Raw genomic sequence first — 23,876 nt, forward strand, 5'->3', positions numbered from 1 at the left:
ATTCTCCTGGATGATTGAAGTTGCTATAGTGATCAGGTAGACTTTTTACTCAGCAGACAAATATGTATGTGGAGAACAAGTGCAGACTCATCTTTCCTAGAGAAGGAGTCTAATCAGATAGCTAATCAGTGAGTGAGAAATACCGATTCAAAGAAGAGAGGAAGACTATCATTGTCTGACTCTGAGGAGAGACTAAGTGGGAAGATGCATTTTATACTGCAAAATTGGGGAAAGGATCAGTGAAAGATTCCATGGTTTGAAGCAAATGCAAGGCAAAAGGGAGAAGAAAAGAAACAATTTTCTACAGCAAAACATGCAAGATGAAGTACAGACTTCAACTGGGAGAATATTTTAAGAAGTACCACACAGAAAAAAATTATAAACAACCATAAACATAAACACTATATTATATTTCAAAAATTAGTGTAAAAGAAAATAAAGTTGTAATCCCTTTAATCCTCATCTGCATAAAATAAATAAGTGTTGGGGAGAATGAAGTGAGTATGGAAACTGGATTGTAAAGAGTTAAGTAGTTGTTACAATAGGGAAGGAAAATGTGATTTCCTTGTATTAATCCTCTGTTGCAGCATATTTGACATCCCACGAAATATGCATGATTGTATATAAAAATGAAATGCCAAACTTCATACAGTCTTATGCTTTCTGGACCAACCTGTATGCCTCAAATTGATGTTGCACATGTTTCTAGGTAATATAACTTTACTCTCTGCAAAGTGCAAAGTTCATGTTAGTTTCTATTCTTTCTTTTAAATTATCTGAAAATTTTTGGTGCACATTCGTACAAAGTAGTTAACTAGCTGGCTAGCTTCTGTATCATATGAATAAGAAGGAAGTGAAAGATATGGATGGTAATCAGCAGAACAGACAGAGAAAATAAAATGCAGAGAACTATGATCAGCTACAACTTTTTCTTCTTTCTTCATCAACATGCAATATCTACATATACATACACTCCTGGAAATTGAAATAAGAACACCGTGAATTCATTGTCCCAGGAAGGGGAAACTTTATCGACACATTCCTGGGGTCAGATACATCACATGATCACACTGACAGAACCACACAGGCAACAGAGCATGCACAATGTCGGCACTAGTACAGTGTATATCCACCTTTCGCAGCAATGCAGGCTGCTATTCTCCCATGGAGACGATCGTAGAGATGCAGGATGTAGTCCTGTGGAACGGCTTGCCATGCCATTTCCACCTGGCGCCTCAGTTGGACCAGCGTTCGTGCTGGACGTGCAGACCGCGTGAGACGGTGCTTCATCCAGTCCCAAACATGCTCAATGGGCGACAGATCCGAAGATCTTGCTGGCCAGGGTAGTTGACTTACACCTTCTAGAGCATGTTGGGTGGCACGGGATACATGCGGACGTGCATTGTCCTGTTGGAACAGCAAGTTCCCTTGCCGGTCTAGGAATGGTAGAACGATGGGTTCGATGACGGTTTGGATGTACCGTGCACTATTCAGTGTCCCCTCGACGATCACCAGTGGTGTACGGCCAGTGTAGGAGATCGCTCCCCACACCATGATGCCGGGTGTTGGCCCTGTGTGCTTCGGTCGTATGCAGTCCTGATTGTGGCGCTCACCTGCACGGCGCCAAACACGCATACGACCATCATTGGCACCAAGGCAGAAGCGACTCTCATCGCTGAAGGCGACACGTCTCCATTCGTCCCTCCATTCACGCCTGTCGCGACACCACTGGAGGCGGGCTGCACGATGTTGGGGCGTGAGCAGAAGACGCCCTAACGGTGTGCGGGACCGTAGCCCAGCTTCATGGAGACGGTTGCGAATGGTCCTCGCCGATACCCCAGGAGCAACAGTGTCCCTAATTTGCTGAGAAGTGGCGGTGTGGTCCCCTATGGCACTGCGTAGGATCCTACGGTCTTGGCGTGCATCCGTGCGACGCTGCGGTCCGGTCCCAGGTCGACGGGCACGTGCACCTTCCGCCGACCACTGGTGACAACATCGATGTACTGTGGAGACCTCATGCCCCACGTGTTGAGTAATTCGGCAGTACGTCCACCTGGCCTCCCGCATGCCCACTATACGCCCTCGCTCAAAGTCCGTCAACTGCACATACGGTTCACGTCCACGCTGTCGCGGCATGCTACCAGTGTTAAAGACTGCGATGGAGCTCCGTATGCCACGGCAAACTAGCTGACACTGACGGCGGCGGTGCACAAATGCTGCGCAGCTAGCGCCATTCGACGCCCAACACCGTGGTTCCTGGTGTGTCCGCTGTGCCGTGCGTGTGATCATTGCTTGTACAGCCCTCTCGCAGTGTCCGGAGCAAGTATGGTGGGTCTGACACACCGGTGTCAATGTGTTCTTTTTTCCATTTCCAGGAGTGTATATACTCTGCAAATCACTTTGAGGTGCATGGCAGAGGGTAAGCCCTATTGTACAAGTATTAGGGTGTCTATCTGTTCTACTCTCATAAGGATCATGGGAAGAATAACTGTTTGAATGCCTCTCTGCATGCAGTTATTATTCCTATACTCACAATCCGTATGTGAGCAATACATAGGACGGTATAGTATATACCTAGAGTAATCATTTAAAGATGGTTTTTGAAAAATTCGTAAAAGATTACACAAAGCTATGACCATTCATGGTGCCCTTCTCTATTTATATTCAATATCCCCTGTTAATCCCATCTGGTACGAGGGCAGTTCAATAAGTAATGCAACACATTTTTTTTCTCGGCCAACTTTGGTTGAAAAAACCGGAAATTTCTTGTGGAATATTTTCAAACATTCCCACTTCATCTCGTATAGTTTCATTGACTTCCGACAGGTGGCAGCGCTGTACGGAGCTGTTAAAATGGCGTCTGTAACGGATGTGCGTTGCAAACAACGGGCAGTGACCGAGTTTCTTTTGGTGGAAAACCAGGGCATCTCAGATATTCATAGGCACTTGCAGAATGCCTACGGTGATCTGGCAGTGGACAAAAGCATGGTGAGTCGTTGGGCAAAGCGTGTGTCATCATCGCCGCAAGGTCAAGCAAGACTGTCTGATCTCCCGTGTGCGGGCCGGCCGTGCACAGCTGTGACTCCTGCAATGGCAGAGCGTGCGAACACACTCGTTTGAGATGATCGACGGATCACCATCAAACAACTCAGTGCTCAACTTGACATCTCTGTTGGTAGTGCTGTCACAATTGTTCACCAGTTGGGATATTCAAAGGTTTGTTCCCGCTGGGTCCCTCGTTGTCTAACCGAACACCATAAAGAGCAAAGGAGAACCATCTGTGCGGAATTGCTTGCTCGTCATGTGGCTGAGGGTGACAATTTCTTGTCAAAGATTGTTACAGGCGATGAAACATGGGTTCATCACTTCGAACCTGAAACAAAACGGCAATCAATGGAGTGGCACCACACCCACTCCCCTACCAAGGAAAAGTTTAAAGCCATACCCTCAGCCGGTAACGTCATGGTTACAGTCTTCTGGGACGCTGTAGGGGTTATTCTGTTCGATGTCCTTCCCCATGGTCAAACGATCAACTCTGAAGTGTATTGTGCTACTCTTCAGAAATTGAAGAAACGACTTCAGCGTGTTCGTAGGCACAAAAATCTGAACGAACTTCTCCTTCTTCATGACAACGCAAGACCTCACACAAGTCTTCGCACCTGAGAGGAGCTCACAAAACTTCAGTGGACTGTTCTTCCTCATGCACCCTACAGCCCCGATCTCGCACCGTCGGATTTCCATATGTTTGGCCCAATGAAGGACGCAATCCGTGGGAGGCACTACGCGGATGATGAAGAAGTTATTGATGCAGTACGACGTTGGCTCCGACACCGACCAGTGGAATGGTACCGTGCAGGCATACAGGCCCTCATTTCAAGGTGGTGTAAGGCCGTAGCATTGAATGGAGATTACGTTGAAAAATAGTGTTGTGTAGCTAAAAGATTGGGGAATAACCTGGTGTATTTTAATGCTGAATAAAACAACCCCTGTTTCAGAAAAAAAATGTGTTGCATTACTTATTGAACTGCCCTCGTATAAGCCCCATACACTTGTGCAATATTCTAGAACCGGTCACATGAGTATTTTTGTAAGCAATCTCCTTAGTAGACTGATTGCACTGCCAGTACTCTACCTGTAAACCAAAGTCCACCACCTACTTTACACACAACTGAACCTATGTGATCATTCCATTTCATACCACTGCAAAGTGATACAACCAGATATTTGTATGAGTTGACCAATTCCAACAGTGACTCATCGATATTATAGCTGTAGGATACTAGAATTTTTCGTTTTGCGAAGTGCAAAATTTTACATTTCTGAACATTTAAAGCTAGTTGCCCATTCCTGCACCACTTTAAAATCTTATCAAGATCTGACTAAATATTTATGCAGCTTCTTTCAGATAGTACTTCATTATAAATAACTGCATCATCTGCAAAAAGCCTGATTGTACTATTGATATTGTCTGCAAGGTCATTAATATAAAACATGAACAGCAAAGGTCCTAACACACTTCCATGGGGCACACAAGAAGTTACTTATACATGTGACAATGTCTCATCATTCTAGATAACATGCTGCATCCTCCCTACCATAAAGTCCTCAGTCCAGTCACAAATTTCACCTGATACACCATGTGATTGTACTTTTGACAATAACTGTAGGTGTGGTAGTGAGTCAAATGCTTTTTGAAAATCAAGAAATTCATCATCTACATTATTTCCTTGATCCAAAACATTCAGTATGCCATGTGACAAAAGTGCGAGTTGGGTTTCACTAGATTAATGTTTTCGAAATCCATGCTGGTTGGCATTCTGTAGAAGATACCTCATTATGTTTGAGCTCAGAATATGTTATAAGATTCTACACCAAATCTTTGTCAAGGATTTGGATGGTAGTTTTGTGGATCACTTCTGCTACTCTTCATTTAGATGGGTGTGGCCTGTGCCTTTTTCCAAGAACTGGGCCTGGTTTTCTGTTCAAGGGATCTACAATAGATTATAGTTAGAAGAGGGGCAAACTCAGCTGCAGGTTCAATATAGAATCTGACAGGGATTCCATCGGGCCCTGGGACATTTTTAACAATTTCAGCTGTTTCTCAACACCAGTAACACTGAAACTTATTTCATTCATCTTTTCAGTGGTATGAGGATTAAATTGGGACAATTCTCCTGGATTTTCCTTTGTAAAGGAACATTTGAAAACAAAGATAAGCATTTCAGCTCTTACTTTGCTACCCTCTTTTTTAGTTCCTGTCTCTTTCACTGGGGACTGTACACAGCTTTGGTGCCGCTAACAACCTTTACATATGACCAGAATTTCTTTGTGTTCTGTGAACGATCACAAAAGTATTTGGTTTCCTTTCAGGGTCACTGTAGACTGTTCTCTTTTGATGCTTGTGTTTCTGTCAGTTTATCTGTGATCATAAACATAATTGTTTCTTATGACTTCAAACAGTTCCCTTCCAATACACAGTAAGACTAAATAAGTCCAACAGTTTTGCATTACATGCAGATTGTTCAGTGATCAACATACTACACAATTTCTAATAAAATTGTCATCACAAAAGTTATATGATGCATAAACGGTAATTGTAAAACTAATTATATAATTTTTAACAAACTATGGTATTAAGCTTTGAAAAAATAACTATTTTATTTTTATTTTGGAAACTGAGTGCTACATATTCTACCAGTATGGAATATATTTGTATTATTCATAGTGGTGTAATTAAAGCTTACTTAAAAAGTAATTTGGGTTCACGGGAATTGAAAAGCTGAAATTTTGTTTTATTACTACATAACATTTAGATTTACATAGTAATAGAGAAATTATGCATATCTAACATATAGCTGTAAAATGCAAACCATTTCTTTTAGTCCGTTCTGTTTAAACAACAAATATTGCATCAAAACATGTACACTAATTTTGTTCATTTTCAGTCCATGTAAATGATGACAGGAATGTGATTCCAGATAAAGCTCTTAAGCAAGTTGTTTCTGACTTATCAAAACAGGGGATGATTTTTGATGGTGTTTTTAAGGCTACAGCAAATGGCTCTGATGTTGAGTCTTTGATAGATTCTAGTAAGTATATTTAACAAATTCCAAAATTTATTTTTCATGTTTAATGAAATTGGAACCTATAACTTTATTGTTATTAATTCATTGACTTACTAGCAAATAGGAGTATGTTATTCTCTGTATCTTTTATTTATTATTTATAGTTTTTGATCTAACTGAAGGAAAGCAGTATTTCAGTAGCTCTGTTTTCATTTCTCTTCAAAGACAAGAAAATAGTTGGATTTAAAGAGCAGCTAGATGTTGATGTTAAGTATACTGTTTTATTTCTGACTGCCTTTTTTCTTTTCACGTCATCTAATCTAGATATGGAGCAAATACAGGATGTTTCAAAAAGAACTTTACAACCTTAAAAATTTGTATCAATTTATTGAAATGAGATATAGAGCTCAGTATAGTGTTATTTTGTAGTGAAATGCATCAAGTTATTTTTAAAACCTTAAACTAAAGATGTTGTATGTGGCTTCCATTGGTTATCCTGCAAAATCCCATCGGAAGTCAATTTCTTCCCAGACTCACTGTAGCATTGCAGATGTAACTTGCTCAGTGGCAGCGTAAATTCTTGCTCTAAGTTTAGGTAGAGAGCTGGCACAGGAGGTACAAACATGATATCCTTGATCAATCCCCATAAAAAAATAAGGTGGTGTCAAGACTGGGGAATGTGGAGGCCATGCAACTGGCACATCACAGCCAATCCATTGACCTGGAAAGTGGTCCCTGAGAGAATCTTGGATGTCAGCCATGTAGTGGGCTGGTGCACCATCTTACATGAAGTAAACATTTCGTTCTTGGTCATCCTAACCAATCTGTGGTATCAAAAATTGTTGTAACATATCCAGACAAACTGAGAAAGTTTCTTGTTGACAATTCTTTCTATTCTGTAGAAGAATTTCTGCTATATAATTTGTGATGCGAATGTATAATGATTTGTTTCACATCATTACAATCTATTGTGCAAAATGATCCATGGAACATGTTACTAACTAACTAAATAAATAACTTTATGTTTGTTCTCTCCATGCAATGGATAAACTTTTTTTTAAATAAAAACCTAAAATTAAATGTTTCCTTTCAGTTTATGTGTCTGGCAGTCCTCTGATTATAATATGTATTTTTTCAGCTTGCATACAGAAAATTAATCTTTGTTGTACTCCTTTTACCCCTAAAACAAAAATGTATAAACTCTTAGTACATCACTATCATTGTTTCATGCACTACATAATCATTCTTTGAATTACTTTAAGGAATGGAAACTTTCCAATTTGAGAAAATTGCAATTATTTATTTATTTGCCATTAAGAAAAATATTAATTTATTTGTCCATCTATAGACAATAAGAAATGTATCGGTGTTGTCAACATATATATGTACACATTACAGACACATATGTATATTACATAATGTCTACAAGAACAAATATATAAATAGATATGGAGATAAAAAGGATAATTTATTCCTTGCAATTTCAGTACTTGAGATAATGCAACAATCCTTTATGTTGTATTGGGTACTAATCCAAGTAGATTTTTACCCACATAAGACAGGATACAATATGTAAAATGTTTGCTTTTCAGGCTATATTTGTAAAATGTTGATGTTTAGATCTCTCTAAGTATGAATATTTACACTTCTACAATGTGACATTAATTTACTCAAAACTCTATCAAGTGACTGCAGAAAAGTATCAATATTTCGAAAGGAGGATCTATGCATACCTATAACAAAGAAAGGAGCAGTGCAAAATATGGATGTGAGAACTGTAATTCTGAAATCTTTGTGAACACAAAATTTTTTCACACACAGCACTTTTCCTGTGGTGGTTCCTTACACTCAAGTAAATGGCAGCACCACCCCCTTTAATGTTTGTTTTTCAGTAAGATGTAGTTAGGTTACAGCTGTCTCATTTGAAATAGTGAATGTAATCTATTGATTTCTGGTGTTCTGTAACATCTACAACATGTGGCACCCATCCTTTTCTAAATGATTCAAAAGCATCTATTTTGTTTCCTGTGCCTTGTACATCATAATGCAAAACCTATATATTATGCTTGCGTGAATTTAAGCCTGTGTTAGGCATATGTGATTCACATACACTGGCATTATCTAGTGTACATTGTCAGTCTGAAAAGTTCTCCCCTGATAGTGAAAATGACAATTTATGTTTTCAAAGGAGTTTTATTTTTCAATATAATCTCCTCAAATGTGAATACTTTTCATTCAGCAGTGTTCCAGTGAATGGCAATGTGATTTGCGGATAGTGTTCTGTTTTACTTGTATATTTCTCTTTGATTTGAATTTGGTATTACATTTTAGCATGACACAAATAATTTGATGTGTGACCTTTTATGATGTCTGCTGATGTTGATTTGATCATAATTTGTTGTAACATGATCTATTGAACTACTGTGTGTCTTAATCATTGTACTGGGTACTACTCCAAGTAGGTCTTTAGCCCCATAAGATAGGATACTTTCTGTAGTGTTCATCCAGAACACTTTCTTGACTTCTTTCACATGGATCATGTTGGATGTTTTCAAGATCACATTTAAACTCGGCCCTGTATGTCCATCTTTCCAGAGATGGTTGCGGGACCTCAGCTGTTCAGATCAAATGTTCAGCAGATGACATTTGAAGTGATCACTGTATCAAAAATCTACAGATACAGTCTCTGAATGCTGGCACCTATTTTGACCAGAACAGTAGTTGGTATCTTCCTACACATTGTCCAGGGGGCTGAAGATCACCTATCACCAAAACTGGTAGTCCATTAAAATCACAATTTGGAAATTAGATGGCTGAAAGGTGTTTGATTTGACATTCTGTAAACTTGGCTGCCCATTTTTTCATGGTGGAAACTGAAGGTGAACAGCCACCATATGTATTTATAAGACACAACTGAATTGTGGTCAGTGTTAAACCTTCTTTTGCAAAGAATTAAATCAGTGCACAACACTCAATTTTTCTATTTTTGTCGCCACTACTGCTTCAGACAACTGCCTACAGTCAGCTGCTGACTGGAATGATTTGCAATTTGAGATGGTGTCAACTAATATTTGTATGAACATAAGGTGTAAAATATCATGTGTGTAGTGCTGTGATCTCTGGGTGAGGCTAAGAACTTTTCAGACAGCCCTTGTAGCACTGGTGGAGGATTTTATTGCCCTATCAAAACTTCACAATTGTTTTACAGATGTATTGCTTCAGAGGCATGGAATTTAATGACTGGTTTTTGCAAGACTTTGTAATTTTTGTCCTTGAGAGAATGGCCTCTGTGTGGTATAACACTGCAACACTGCACATTCTTACCAGGTCCTCTTTTTTTTTTTTCGCTAGTGGGTGAAATATAGTCAGAATCACAATGTTTCAACATTCGCTATTACGATGAATCTATTGCTTAAATACATTAATGCAAAAACCAGTAGTACACAGTAATTCTGTTTGTACAGTAAAGAATCACTTCACTTAAGTTGTTTCTGGTTGAATCTTGTGGAAAATGTACATGTTTTACGTTGGCTTTGTTTTGTCTAGGGGTTTGCTTTGCTGTTAGATACAAATTGTAACATGTGTATAGAAACAAAATATGCTAATAATTACAAGCTTTGGCATTTCCTACAGTGAACATGGATAAAAAACAATCAAATAAAAAATTAGAATTATTCTACGTTACAAGTTACAAATTTGATAGAATTAAAATGCATTATTTTGAAATGAGGAATAAATAATTCAAATGAATATATGTCACCAGTTACTACCTAACAAAATTTCATTGCCAGCCTCATCATTGCAGTTTCCCAAGTAGAAAATCTAAAAGCTTGTTGTGCCCTCCTTTGAAATTTGCAGACAATATGTTGTCATAATTTGCAGACAAAATGTTGTCATCACTTCGTATTCCTTGTACTTCTGTTTAATATACTTCTTTACCTACAGTCACTCCTGTGTTTTCTTTTTCTGTTACCTTTTCATCACAATAAATGCAACACAAGCTCCCAAGCAAAGAAGGGGATTCATAGTAGACTGCTTGCACAATGAGGTTTGTTCTTTTGACAAATTTTTGTGCATACCCTTTTATTCCCTTGCATCTGTGATTGAGCATGATGAAAGAGGCATGGTGTGGATGTACCTAAGCACACAGCAGAATGGGGCATGTGACTCTCTGCCTGGATACACCAAGAGCTGTGATACACACAAGTCAAAAGATGATAATACAATACATCAATTATCAAAGCTACAGTTACAAAACTTTTGAAAGTAGATTTTATGTTCTGTTCTTATGTCACTTCTTCAGATTTAAATGTGAAATAAATAACATTTTTGATAGTGATCATTGACATAGCTCAAATTTAAATATGAGACTTAAATGAACAAAAGTTTGATTTACTTTTTAATTAAGCGGATTTTAATGTTTGCACATTGACAAGATAGTTTGTTTGGCTTTAACTTTGATGACAAAACAGTGAATTACTATATTTCCACAAAAATGTCTTCTGTATCATGGAGTCGTGTATTTCACATATTGTGAGGTCCACTACTTGAAATATCTATATTGCTATATGTAACAAGATGAGCTCTATTGGTCAGTTCCATTACAACAGTTAACTTACTGTTTACTATTTCTTGAGTATATGTTATTAGTGAGTCCAACCCTAATCTGTTGAGATGTAGACCATGGTTGTGTGTAATCGTCATCCTTTTCAGCTTATGTCAACAAATGTTACATTTTTAAACTTGTGCATATATTTTGGATTTCTTGATTTGCACTTTGCACCCCTTTACTTACATATAGCCAACCGGTATGTCATGACAGTGTGGAATGGAGATGATGATCACATTTTAGCTTCTCAGCTCATTCAGTGTCGTTTTGATTGAAATGACTAGGTCTCCTACTTTGTCTCGTCCTATGTCATTTGTTGCCACCAAGAACCTGAAAAAAATCTTTGTTTGCTAATGCTGTTATCTCACCATGGTTCATAAAGTCACTGCCCGAAATTTCATGGCTGGTGTAACTGTGCTAGTTATTTTGTGACTGCTTGTAGAGTAAAATTCAGTAGCTAATTTTTGCCCTTGACTATCTGCATCTAGACATATTGTACTTGTTCTTGCTAGTTAGTAGTTACTGATTTGAGGCCTTCCAGTACTTTTGGTGCTGCATGATAGCACTTTTTGCTTTGTCAGTTTTGTTTATAGTAACTCGTAATGCGTATGAGAAATTCTTAATTTTGGCTGAAACCTTCCCCTCTGTAATAATTACATTAAGGCCTTTGAATATGTCTGCTTGTGTCTGTATATGTGTGGATGGATATATGTGTGTGTGCGAGTGTATACCCGTCCTTTTTTCCCCCTAAGGTAAGTCTTTCCACTCCCAGGACTGGAATGACTCCTTACCTCTCCCTTAAAACCCACATCCTTTCGTCTTTCCCTCTCCTTCCCTCTTTCCTGACGAAGCAACCGTTGGTTGCGAAAGCTAGAATTTTGTGTATATGTTTGTGTTTGTTTGTGTGTCTATCGACGTGCCAGTGCTTTCGTTTGGTAAGTCACATCATCTTTGCTTGCTAATATATATATATATATATATATATATATATATATATATATAATATGATGCACATAGAGGGGAACAGCTCTATATATATATATATATATATATATATATATATATATATATATATAGTTATTATATATATATATATATATATATATATATATATATATATATATATATATATAAAAACAAAGATGAGGTGACTTACCGAACAAAAGCGCTGGCAGGTCGATAGACACACAAACAAACACAAACATACACACAAAATTCAAGCTTTCGCAACAAACTGTTGCCTCATCAGGAAAGAGGGAAGGAGAGGGGAAGACGAAAGGAAGTGGGTTTTAAGGGAGAGGGTAAGGAGTCATTCCAATCCCGGGAGCGGAAAGACTTACCTTAGGGGGAAAAAAGGACAGGTATACACTCGCACACACGCACATATCCATCCACATATACAGACACAAGCAGACATATTTAAAGACCAAATATGTCTGCTTGTGTCTGTATATGTGGATGGATATGTGCGTGTGTGCGAGTGTATACCTGTCCTTTTTTCCCCCTAAGGTAAGTCTTTCCGCTCCCGGGATTGGAATGACTCCTTACCCTCTCCCTTAAAACCCACTTCCTTTCGTCTTCCCCTCTCCTTCCCTCTTTCCTGATGAGGCAACAGTTTGTTGCGAAAGCTTGAATTTTGTGTGTATGTTTGTGTTTGTTTGTGTGTCTATCGACCTGCCAGCGCTTTTGTTCGGTAAGTCACCTCATCTTTGTTTTTATATATAATTTTTCCCACGTGGAATGTTTCCTTCCATTATATATCAAACAAACACAAACATATACACAAAATTCTAGCTTTCGCAACCAACGGTTGCTTTGTCAGGAAAGAGGGAAGGAGAGGGAAAGACGAAAGGATGTGGGTTTTAAGGGAGAAGTAAGGAGTCATTCCAGTCCTGGGAGTGGAAAGACTTACCTTAGGGGGAAAATAGACACACACTCAAACACCATTCAGGACACAATGAAAGGTCCTAATTTCAGTTTTCTGCAATGTGGGCTTGAAATGATTGGTTTTGAAAGATCTCTTCCTATTAATGATAATTACCTCTTCTCTCTTGTTGTGCGACAGTGCTGATCATGATGTGGAAGTCATTTTCTTGAGATTATTCCCATGCATCTGAAGATTTTTCTGCAATGGTTCATGATGCACATAGAGGGGAACAGGTCTACTTGAAGCTCATAGAAACAAAATACTTTTCTTTCATGACTGTTCCACTTTTTAGTTGTCAGACACTTAGGGACTGAATATATGTCCATACACCACGGTGGTCCATACACCATGTTGGATGAGAACACAAGTGTTATGTTACAAACATTAAAACAAGTGAGGTGTTGCAAAAAATCTGAAGGTACAGCATTTTTAATTTTTCTGCCACCCTCTCAGATAAATTAATGCAGCATAGTATGAATTAATATATCTTTGGCACATTCAGCTGGCATCTGTATGAATTAATACAACTCCTTTGTCTATGCTGATAAACCTTATAGATACCTACACAACTGCACCCTACTGTATACTGACATGATCCTCTATTAGTGGACTACAGTTTACAGTAGTAGTGCAATCCAATATCTTCAATTTTCTATCTTTAAACATTTTAAATTATGATTTTTGGCCTGTAAGTGTATGGAAGACCTTTATTGGAGGCCAAAATTTGAATCTGATTTTTGCCCAGGACATGTAAGCATTATAATATGCACACTTATGTTTACAAATAATTTACAAAAAGTGCATTTGAAAGCCCGAGTTGTTGCTCACCTTACTGACGTATAACCATTGTCTGCTACTGGCATGGTTAAGCACATACATGGCACGTGGTGTACGTTGCATGCACACTTTGTGAGTTCATTGGTACCACTGCTACAGAAAGGTTGTCCAAGTTTGTGACACCATTTTTCTGGGAAAGTGTTTATCGCATTGCCTCAAAGTGGTTTGCTGTGGCATGTGCATACTGTGATTATTGATGCTGTGATGAGTAGGCTCATCATTTATGGCCAAAGGTAATGATTCCCCATAATAATTAACATATTTCAGTGATCAAACCCAAGTTTAAAATGTTTTCTACTTTATTCTGAACCCTCCCTTTTGTAAAATGTCTGTCATCCTATGATTCTGTTGAGGGTCGAAATGTTTTTCTTTTCGTAAGCATTCACACCTTGTTTTTCACCTCGACTCATGGGTACACTAGTTTGCCATATTTGTTAAGCATCCTTCACAATCCTTTTTTGAGATGTTATATTTTGCGCCCAGGACAATTAAAAACCAATTTTATTTTGCATTTTATGTGGTTTTTGGCATCAGAGAAATTGAAAACTGATGTTCTTTTGCTTTTTAAGCAATTTTTGGCCTCAGAACAACTGAAAACTGATTTATCTTTATGAGTGTGATACAACCTTGCTCAGTGGGTGGGCTTACCTAATTAACAGTGCCACAACTGTTGACTGCCAAACTTGTGCAGTCATGCACATTGCACTGTACAAGTGATGTAATGTGCAACTTAGACCAAAGCCATCATATGTCATATATAGCCCATATCAGTTTGAAACTGGAACTTTTATTATAAAAACTGATGACATTTCAACAATAACTCATGAATATTACCTAACATGGTTAAAATTTCATCAACACAGCCTAGTAATTTTCAGTTATAGAAAATTTATTTATTTTTATCCATCCTTGAGCATTTTTATGCAATCAGTGTTGTCATAGAGAGTTTTAATATTACTGTACATATAAAATAAATACAGAAGTATCATATAAACTATTGACATACTATGCTAAATACAAAATAGTTTACAGCTAAAAATAATTTAGTATTTCAAATCATCCCTAGAACAGTTTTGAAATTCTGAAATATTGGGGAAGTCTTTTCCTGTCAACCATTTTCCATTTATTGTTTTAAAGTCATTAAGTGAGACATGATGCTCACATAAAGGTAAGGTATTAAATAATTTTATTCCCAGGTCTTTATAACTTTTCTGTGTTTCCTTTAATGTAGCTGTGGGCATATCTATCTGTTTCATTTCCCTAGTTTTATATTGGTCTATAGCTTCCCTTAAGATGTTTTTTTTTTTTTTAATCTTTAGTCGGCAACATTATATAAAAGGTGATGGGACAGTCAATACTTTTATGTCTTTTAAAAAGTGGTCTACAGGAGGTTTTATAGTTAGTAACTCCAGAAATAGGCCTGATAGCCTTTTTTTCAGATCAAAAATTTTTTTTTGACCCCTGGAGAATTGCCCTATATAAGGATACAATACTGCAGATGGCGGTGAAAAAAGACATAGTGAGAGTTAAGTAACAGAGGTGTTGTACCCATGTCTGTAGTTTAGCCAATAAGAAGGTAACTTGTTAGAGGTTTCTGAATACATGGTCTGTGTGTTTGTCTCAGTTAATTTGGTATCAAAGTATATACCAAGTAGATCAACAGCTGAGTACTCAGTTTCACAGCTTGTTAAACTGAAACTATATTAACTGTCTAGTTGAAGGGTAGCACACTGAATTTGAACAGTACAGATTCATAGGACATGCTACTATGAATATCATTCACAAATATTATAAACAGTAAAGGGCCAATCACAGAACCCTGAGACATGCCTCAGTTATATCTAAGTATTGGGACTTTTTCTTGGCTTCTGGTATAATAAAAATAAAAGAATATTGAAAAATTCTTCCTTCATACAGCAATATTTTCAGATACAGATAATGAGAAACACATTCCTTTAGAAAGTTTCTAAGTTATACTGTGAGATTATTGTCTAATCTCTCCAATTGAGAGAAGATGGATTGTCAGTGGAAAATCATCATTTGACATTCAGTGTAGAACAATGAAAGTTTCAGAAAGTAATGTTGCATGAGCTTGAGGCCATGTGTTCGCTATGCACAAATAATGAAAAGAATTCATGATGCTCTGAGGCCACAAATATTAGTGTTCATTGGAAAGGTTTTTGCCTCCACAACATATGTTTTGCCCACTGTCATAACTCTGATGGCAGATATTAAAACTACGCTGCACAAATCTTTTACAATATGCTTAGAGAGATAAACCTTAATTTATTTCTCCTCTTTGTAAGTTTGCACATAAATATAATTGACACTGTAATTGCACACATCTCCCCACAATAAAATGTTCAGTCTTCATAAACTTTCATTAAAACAGCAGTTCTCAGAAGCATTTAAGGAGGATATTAACTTGTTGTTGTATGACTTATTCAATTTCTTGAAACTGTCATTACCTTCATGAAAAATGCTTTTAATTTGTAGCTCTAAAGTTCTTCACACTTGTTTTGTAACCATTTTGTAAATTTTACGTAGCATCTGGTTATTTTGGACAACAATTAAGTCTCTTGTAACTGTAATCCTGTCAAAATTTACATTACTTGTCTTTGAAATTATACTAGAGTTAGAAATTTTATCTTGTGAAACATGGATGTCACTGGTTTCATCAATTGAATTTTCTCTTTCAATGACAATACTGTCTTCACTATCATTACTATTAGTGTTCCTGACTGTTGTATTACTGAACCCACTATCAGTACTTAGCTTCAACTTAGGAATTTTGTCACTATCAACGTCAAGATGATCTCCCACCTCCAACAGTGTTTTACTGTTTTCTTTTAACTAATCACTGCTTTCCAATTTGAGCTGTTCATTGTTAAATTTCATTTCTAATTTCAGTTCTAATTTTGTGCACCACTATTCTCTTTTAAGTTTTAACATAAACTGTTCACTGTCTTCTATTTTGAAAACCTGAAACCATTGTCTTATTTGGACATGTTTTCTATTTTTAAAGCCTGAAACTGTTCACTACTTTTCATTTTGAGAGCACAAGACTGTCCACTTATGTGGATGTGGTTTTCTACTTTGTTTTCTATTATGACCACCTGAAACTGCTCACATGTTTGAATGGAGATTGATCTCAACACTTCTACTAATTTTTGTTTACTTATTCTGAACTACCCACACATTGATTCAGCACATTTCCAATGAGCCCACTCACATCTAGTGCTTTTATTACTCAGTTTTTATTATTTACTATGATATTAGAAACAAAATAGTCAAAACTACAGATTTGATAGCATGCACTTACCTCCTCCCATCCAGTAACTGAGCATAAATATATTTTGTTGGACTTTTTATTCTCATCTGTTACTAATACTTGTTGCTTTTTGGAATAACCTGTTCACATTATTTTATCATCTAATGTTAGTTGCAGTTCACCTTCAGTCCTTGCATTCTACATATAACCTAGCAGATACTACCTTTCTCATGAAGTTTCTATGCAATTTCTCCTTTACTGTAATATACAAATCAGCAACAGTGGCAACCAAAAATTAAAAGTGGCCTGTCCACAATAATTACATGAATGTTCTCTGTTGAATAAAACTATCATATTTTCAGAACAAAACAAAAGTATTATTATAAAGATATGTTCATCAATGTGCATTTTTGCAGATAATTGCTTGCAGATATAAATATGTTACAACTAAAACATGACAGTATCCAAGACCTGAATTATATGACCAACCACATAGAACTGTTGCACCACAAATAATTTACTAAGTACACCTTGTGACGAAGGAGGCTGGGATTTTGTTACTTCCTCTCTTGTTTTGCAATCTGCCTCCTTAAATTCGTTTTTTCACTTTTAACTAATTACCATTAACACACAAGAGTATAATCTGCATTTTCATAAAAGAGGAAGGTTGGTCCTCAGTTTTAAAGAATGTATCTAATTTTGTGCTTAGTTTTGTGTATATCATCAATTTCATAATTTATTTTGACTATTCCTAGTTAATATTTTTTGTTATAGAGTGAAATCAGTAATTGTTTAGTAACTTAAATTATGTTGTTGACTTACAAACAAATATAAATTCTGTAATAGTGATAAACATTTGGAAAGAGAATCTCTAGGATTCTTAAAGTATTTATTTGGCTCTATTTGAAAACATGTTAGCAAAGCCAGCTCTTAATTAATTCCAAAATAATTACTGGTTTCATCAAAAATGTATAACTGTATCTGCTAATTTCATCATTTATACAAATAATTTGGCCTAACTTTTGTAGTAGAAGAAACTTTTAAAAAGAAGGGAGTTTTTGATATAGTCACTTAATTGAATAAGTTTTGTTTTAATTGTAATTTCTGTAACTTTAACATTGAATAATGTATAGTTCCAGTACCTATTATTCTGCTGATGTATAAAGGCTCAATTTTTGGTCCTGAGAAGTCAGTCCACGGCTGAGTTTCAGACGAGGAACCCGTATTGGATAGATCAACAACAATGCATCCGTGAAATAAGTATAACACAAATAGGCTGTGTGTTAAAACAATGACAGTATCTGTTCAATATGTACCATACTATTCTGCAAAAACTGTAAACTGTGTGGCTCAGTTTTTACTGCTCATAGATATTGAACAGTAAAGTATTTATTGTAGCAGTATGCTGATGTTTGCCTGTAAACTATTAACGAAGCTTATCAAAATTTGCCAGTAAGTAACTGGCCATATAACTGCTTTTTCACCCAGTATAACAACACAGTACATTGACACCAACGACCATCAACAAAGAAATAAAACAGGCGAACATCACAACCTGAGTGAAACTGAGACACATGCCACATCTAACACAAAAAGCAACAGAAGCAGGTGAGACTGGAGGCAGCTGGATGCTGTTATATCGGGGAGTTGGCTGCTGATACAACAAGAACTGCCTCTATGATGTCGGGAAATTACCACACAGCTGGGCTAGCCAAGGGACCAGAGTTTTAAGATGATTGATGCAGCGGAAAGCCAGAGCTGTTTCAGCAGTGATGGCAGCCTGATAACTTCACTCAACCAAGCCATGGTTTTGTTGTGGCTTACATGATAGAAACTGATGCTGTAACAAAACAATGATGGATCAAGTCCATTTAAATACTCATCATTTTTCTCAAAGGTATTTCGTTCTGTTAGCCACACCTATGATCATTTATGAGTGTCCATATATGACAACCAGACAGCACCACTGGACTCTGCTGCTGCTATTTGCAGCTCTGCAACTTGTGCCAAGTCTGATACTGACAGACCACATTGGGTCCTGCTTCAGCTTCCGTCAACCTCCTATCCTTGAGATCTACAGTTAAAGCGCAGGACATTGCAGCCAGTCAGCCAGAATCACCCATCTGGGCATACTCCTTGCTGCCTGTATTTATAAGTGTGAGAAGATACTGCTGCTGCTGTGAGCCACCTCATTTATGATGTATCCGTGTTGTGATTCTGTCCACCTCCTCTTACCCCATCCTGTATAGCTAGGCAGTCTTTAGTCCACTTCGCATGCCCCTACATGGTGCTGGATTCAGTGTCCTTGCAGAATCACTGCCATCATCACCCACCGGCTGCATGGTGCTTCCAGCTGTTAAACCGCCCACTGATAGCCAAGTCTCTTTGCAAACAGAACAGGTTTTTTTTATGACAGCATATTGGTGGATAACAGACATTCATTCACCACTCCACTTCTGCCTCATCCAGAGTGGTGGACTACTTACCATCTGACCTCTATTAACTTTCACCACCAACAGTAGAGGCCTGCTATCCCCCCCCCCTTCCCCCCTCCCCATAATGGTCTCTATAAGTGGCATGAGAAGTCATCACAGATGTCTGCAGCAGGATCCAAGGCCAGGTCTCCAGCTACAGCCTGCAGTTCATCAGCGTAATTTTGGACAATGAGGTTTTTATTTTTATTTTTGTGGTCTTGGTGATTTGTTTAGTATGCAGCCATGGTGGATAGGAGTGATGGGCATAGGAACATGAAGTTATAATTTGTGAAACTTGTGGCACCAGTGGATTTACCACAGTTCAGAGTAAATTGTATGTAAGTACAATTCATGGTTGGTGAGATGCCAATATTGTAATTTAGTGGGTCATGAATTACCTAGTATGCAGGCTGTGGCAGCTATGTATAGATCTTTCTGACATCACGGGCATGAGACACATCAGTACTAAATCTTGATGAGCTATGATACATCTTAAGGATTAATATCATTGTTTTTGTACTTATGCTTGAGTGGTTTTGGTAGCTGCCCTTGCTTCATTAATGTTTGGTGTAAATTAGATAATTTGTATTGTTGATAGATAGAGGTTGCATATGTGATAGAAACATGAGCAATGCCAATACAACAATCAGTCAAATCTTTGATAAATCAGGTGGTTGAACTGAGTGAAGAATGCCATATTACAGTGGCAGGTGGACACTTAAACAACTGCTAATGCATGTAGGCACTGTGAGCAAGTTTGGATGGCAGAGCAAAAGCTTCATTCAGTGCACCTGTTCCTTCTGTGCATCCCATGGCAGCTAGTCTAGTGGCTCCTTTCTCAGCTGGAGCAACAGAGGATTTGTCAGCATTTACTGACAATCTGGATTATGCTTCTTGTCCAATAATTAGTTGGATGAAGTGCATTTGCACATGACAGAGTTATGATTGATGGGTGAGGCAAAGCCATTTGTAATGTATTATGAGGGGTTGAGTAAGGCATGCACATTTGAATAACTATAGGCATTGCTGCAAGCAGAATAGTTCCAGATTCTTCAGGGAACAGCTTAACAGAAATGAAACAAGTTGGTGAAAACATTCTTAAATAGAATAAGAAAAATTAGTACACAGGCATATGAGTTAATGCAGAATGAGGAAACAAATAAAATTATGCTGCAACAGGCAGAGCAAAGAGCACAGAGCACTAGACATGTGTCTGAGGGCACTTTGTAATCTACCCTCTCACAATTTGTTGATGTCACTACTATTGTCAATGGTAAAGTCTCTTTTTCTCAAAAATATGAGAGGAGAAAGATTTACAATGAACTTTTTACTTCTTTTCTTGTAGTTGGCTCCAGTTCTTCATGTCTTGGGGCTGATTCTTGAAGCTGCAATTTTTGACATTTTAGGTTCTCATGGTCCCAAATGATGTACTTAATTTTGAAGAATGCCTATGCAAATTTTTGTTTTCATTTTAAATTTTCACATTAACGAAGCTGAAATTACATTGTTCTTCCAAAATACAAAAACATGTCCAGTCACATCAGAGGCATACCTACTACTGCTTCCTCACTCTGTGGTAATAACAATATTCCAAAGAGTTTACAAATTTTCTTGACAAATGAAATTCTATTAATTTATTCATGAATCCAGAAATAAACATAATAAACAGTATCAGATTGTGTAATTAATAATAGAAATTTTAAGCGTACCAAATATTTAGTAATTTCAAATGTTTCTAAAAAAATAATTTTAACTGTACATACAGAGTGAGTACATATCGATTGTAACAATGAAAATAAAGTAATTTCTTTTTATAGATTTTAGCTTGAAATATAACAACTCATGTACATAATCATATGAAATTTTTTAGAAAAACAACTGAGATAATATTAACCTGTTCAAAATTCGAGAATATTCCTGGTATCAACTACTTCTGTTGAGAAAAGTAATGCTAAAGGAGGATGTCCCTTCACAATATCCCTCTCACAAAATTTGGAAACAATGTGTTTACAATATTTTGTGACTTACTACAAGGTTTGCCAAATGGTGTACAGAATGATGCCAAAAGGTAGAATATAGATGTATAGAAGTATCTGATACATAACATATTACAGAAAATATAAGAAAAATATCTACTATACAAGCCATAATATATTCATGTATCAGCACATAGCATTCAGATTTTCAGACCTGTGGAACATTCTGTCACAAAGCAAATGATACGAAGTCAATATTACAACACTAAAATTATAGAAATAAGTGCAGAGACAATGTAAATTACTAGAATTAAAAATAGCAAGTTTACCTCTTCAAAAGAGAAGAGAAAAAAAATTCAGAGTCTAAATGTACGAAGAGTGAGCCAACTTGAAGAACTCAAAATGACGGGTACAGATAACACAAAATCAATCAGCCACATCAACCACAGTATTTAAGGATATGTTGATCCATGAAAGGAGAAAATAATCAAAAAATATTAGGACCTAAGCTTACGATGTGGGGATCGACCCATGAATCCAAAGCACACTGGCTACACACCAGCAAAAAATGTTTTGACATTACAAAATGAATAAAGTATTAGTTGAAAACAGTCTTGGTTGCAATTTTAGTTTTTTTTATTTATCAAGTACACATTTCACCTTACTTAGGCGCCTTCAGGCTGATCTTAATTTGATATTTCTTAGGATGATCCTTTAGACAGTGTAGCTAAAGGGTATCTTCGAGTACGTCAGGCCAACATTGCCTTCGTTAACCTCAGTAAATGCATTCTAGATGGATTTGAGTGACTTCAAGACCTGCATAACATGTACACATTCACAGGAGCAAATTATAGAATAAGATAGGGTGTTAGTAGCTAATGGGTTCTACTCATTTAGTATCATGGTATGTATGTAACAAATTCTTAAGCACAGATCTATTACAAAACATAATAGTATAGTTCTATGAATGTGCAAGTACAGTGTGTCATAGATTTAAACTCAGTCAATAGATAAGACAGCAAGATAATATAAGCATCAGGAGAAGACCAAATAACCACAGGATAATGGAAAAGAGCAGGAGAAAATGTTATTGCAAAACTAAAAGAAATTGTAGATATCTGGAAAACTGAAAAAAATCCCCACATATTAGAAGACAGCAATCACACATCGTCTGAACAAAAAAGGAAGTAAAACAGACCCCAAAGACTATCGTGGGATCTCTTTATTGTCAATAACATACAAAATTGTGTCTGAAGCCCTACTAAACAGAGCAGAACCTCAGCTGTATTGAAAACTAGGCGAATACCAAGGTGGATTCAGAATAGGTCGATCATGTGTAGAACAAATCCTTAACTTCAAAAATTCAATGGAATATTTGCATAGTACTTCAAACAAAAGTTATGTCATCACGTTTGTCGACTTTGAAAAAGCATATGACAGTACAGACCGAGAATCCCTTTTTGAAGTGTGAGCAGAATTTGGACTAGATCCAAAGACAAAAGACATCATAAAAGAAACACTTACAGAGACCAAATCCAAAGTAAAATTTATGGGAGAATTGAGCACAGAATTTGAAATAGACGCAGGAGTACGACAAGGGGATGGGCTGTCCCCAGTGCTCTTCAGTTGTGCTCTTCAAAAAGTTGTTTGAGAATGAAGAAAAGCAGGTGCACCAGCACACAGACTGGGACCAAAATGTAAGGGCATAGAATTAGACTGTTTAGCATTTGCTGATGACAGGGCACTGATCACCCAAGACATTACCAATGCACAGAAACAGCTAGAATTATTGCAAGAGCAGGCAGCAAAAATTTGATTAGAAATTTCTTTTGGAAAAACAAAATTTTTGACTGACATCAAAGATGCACCTTCTGATCTCAAAACTGGTAATAACTACATTTCTCAAGTAAAAGAATTTAAATATTTAGGTGAATGGATTGCAGAAAATTGTAATGAAAAGAAATCTATCAGATCAAGAGTCCAGAAAATGAAGATGGCATTTCAGTTAACAAAAAACGTTTACAACAAAAAGAGTTTCTAGTGGAACTGCAAAATATGACACTACACAACTGTAATTAAACCTGAAGGTCTCTACACATCTGAGACACTAAATCTTCAACACATAACACTAAAAGGGGAATTAGATGTGAAAGAACTTAAAATAATGAGGAAATCCTAGGACCAAGAACTAAAGATGGTGTGCATTATCCAAAACCAAATGCAGAAATATATAAAAATATCTCCAAAATAACAGACACAATGTGCCTGAGAAGAATCCAATTCATGGGGCATTTAGAAAGAATGGCCTCAAACAGGTTAACGCACAAAATCCATACATTTTTAAAGAACAAAACTACAAGATCAAACTGGTACAAACAGACAGAAAAAGACCTGAGAGAATTAGGGTCTCCAAATCTACATGACAGAAATGAAATCAGAAAAATCACAAACACATGGGGTTTTGAGGAAGAAGAGAGAAAAACTAGCCAACATATGTGGTCTGCACAATGAAAACTAGTCCATTCATTGCGTATGAAGGAAGGCCAACAAATGTTGATTACACATTGTCCTAAGTGATCCATCTGTGAAGAAGAAGAAGAAGAAGATAAGACAGAACTTTAGAAATCACAACATCTTGCATACTACGTTCCTGACAAACAAAGCACAATTATAGAGTTGTACGAACTGGCAAACATAGTGTACATTTTCTTCCACAC

General features: G+C 37.0%; 1 protein-coding gene across 2 annotated transcripts in view; it reads left to right on the forward strand.

The window, feature by feature from the left end:
- Window positions 1-23,876, forward strand: part of LOC126480126 (ionotropic receptor 25a) — a 417,221-nt gene that overhangs the window by 81,393 nt on the left and 311,952 nt on the right. For both annotated transcript variants that reach the window (XM_050103840.1, XM_050103842.1), the window contains exon 3: window positions 5,946-6,089. In XM_050103840.1, coding sequence (XP_049959797.1) covers window positions 5,946-6,089 — 144 coding nt within the window. The remainder of the gene's footprint in view (window positions 1-5,945; window positions 6,090-23,876) is intronic.

Source organism: Schistocerca serialis, chromosome 1, assembly GCF_023864345.2.
Source record: "Schistocerca serialis cubense isolate TAMUIC-IGC-003099 chromosome 1, iqSchSeri2.2, whole genome shotgun sequence".
Taxonomy (NCBI): Eukaryota; Metazoa; Arthropoda; class Insecta; order Orthoptera; family Acrididae; genus Schistocerca; species Schistocerca serialis.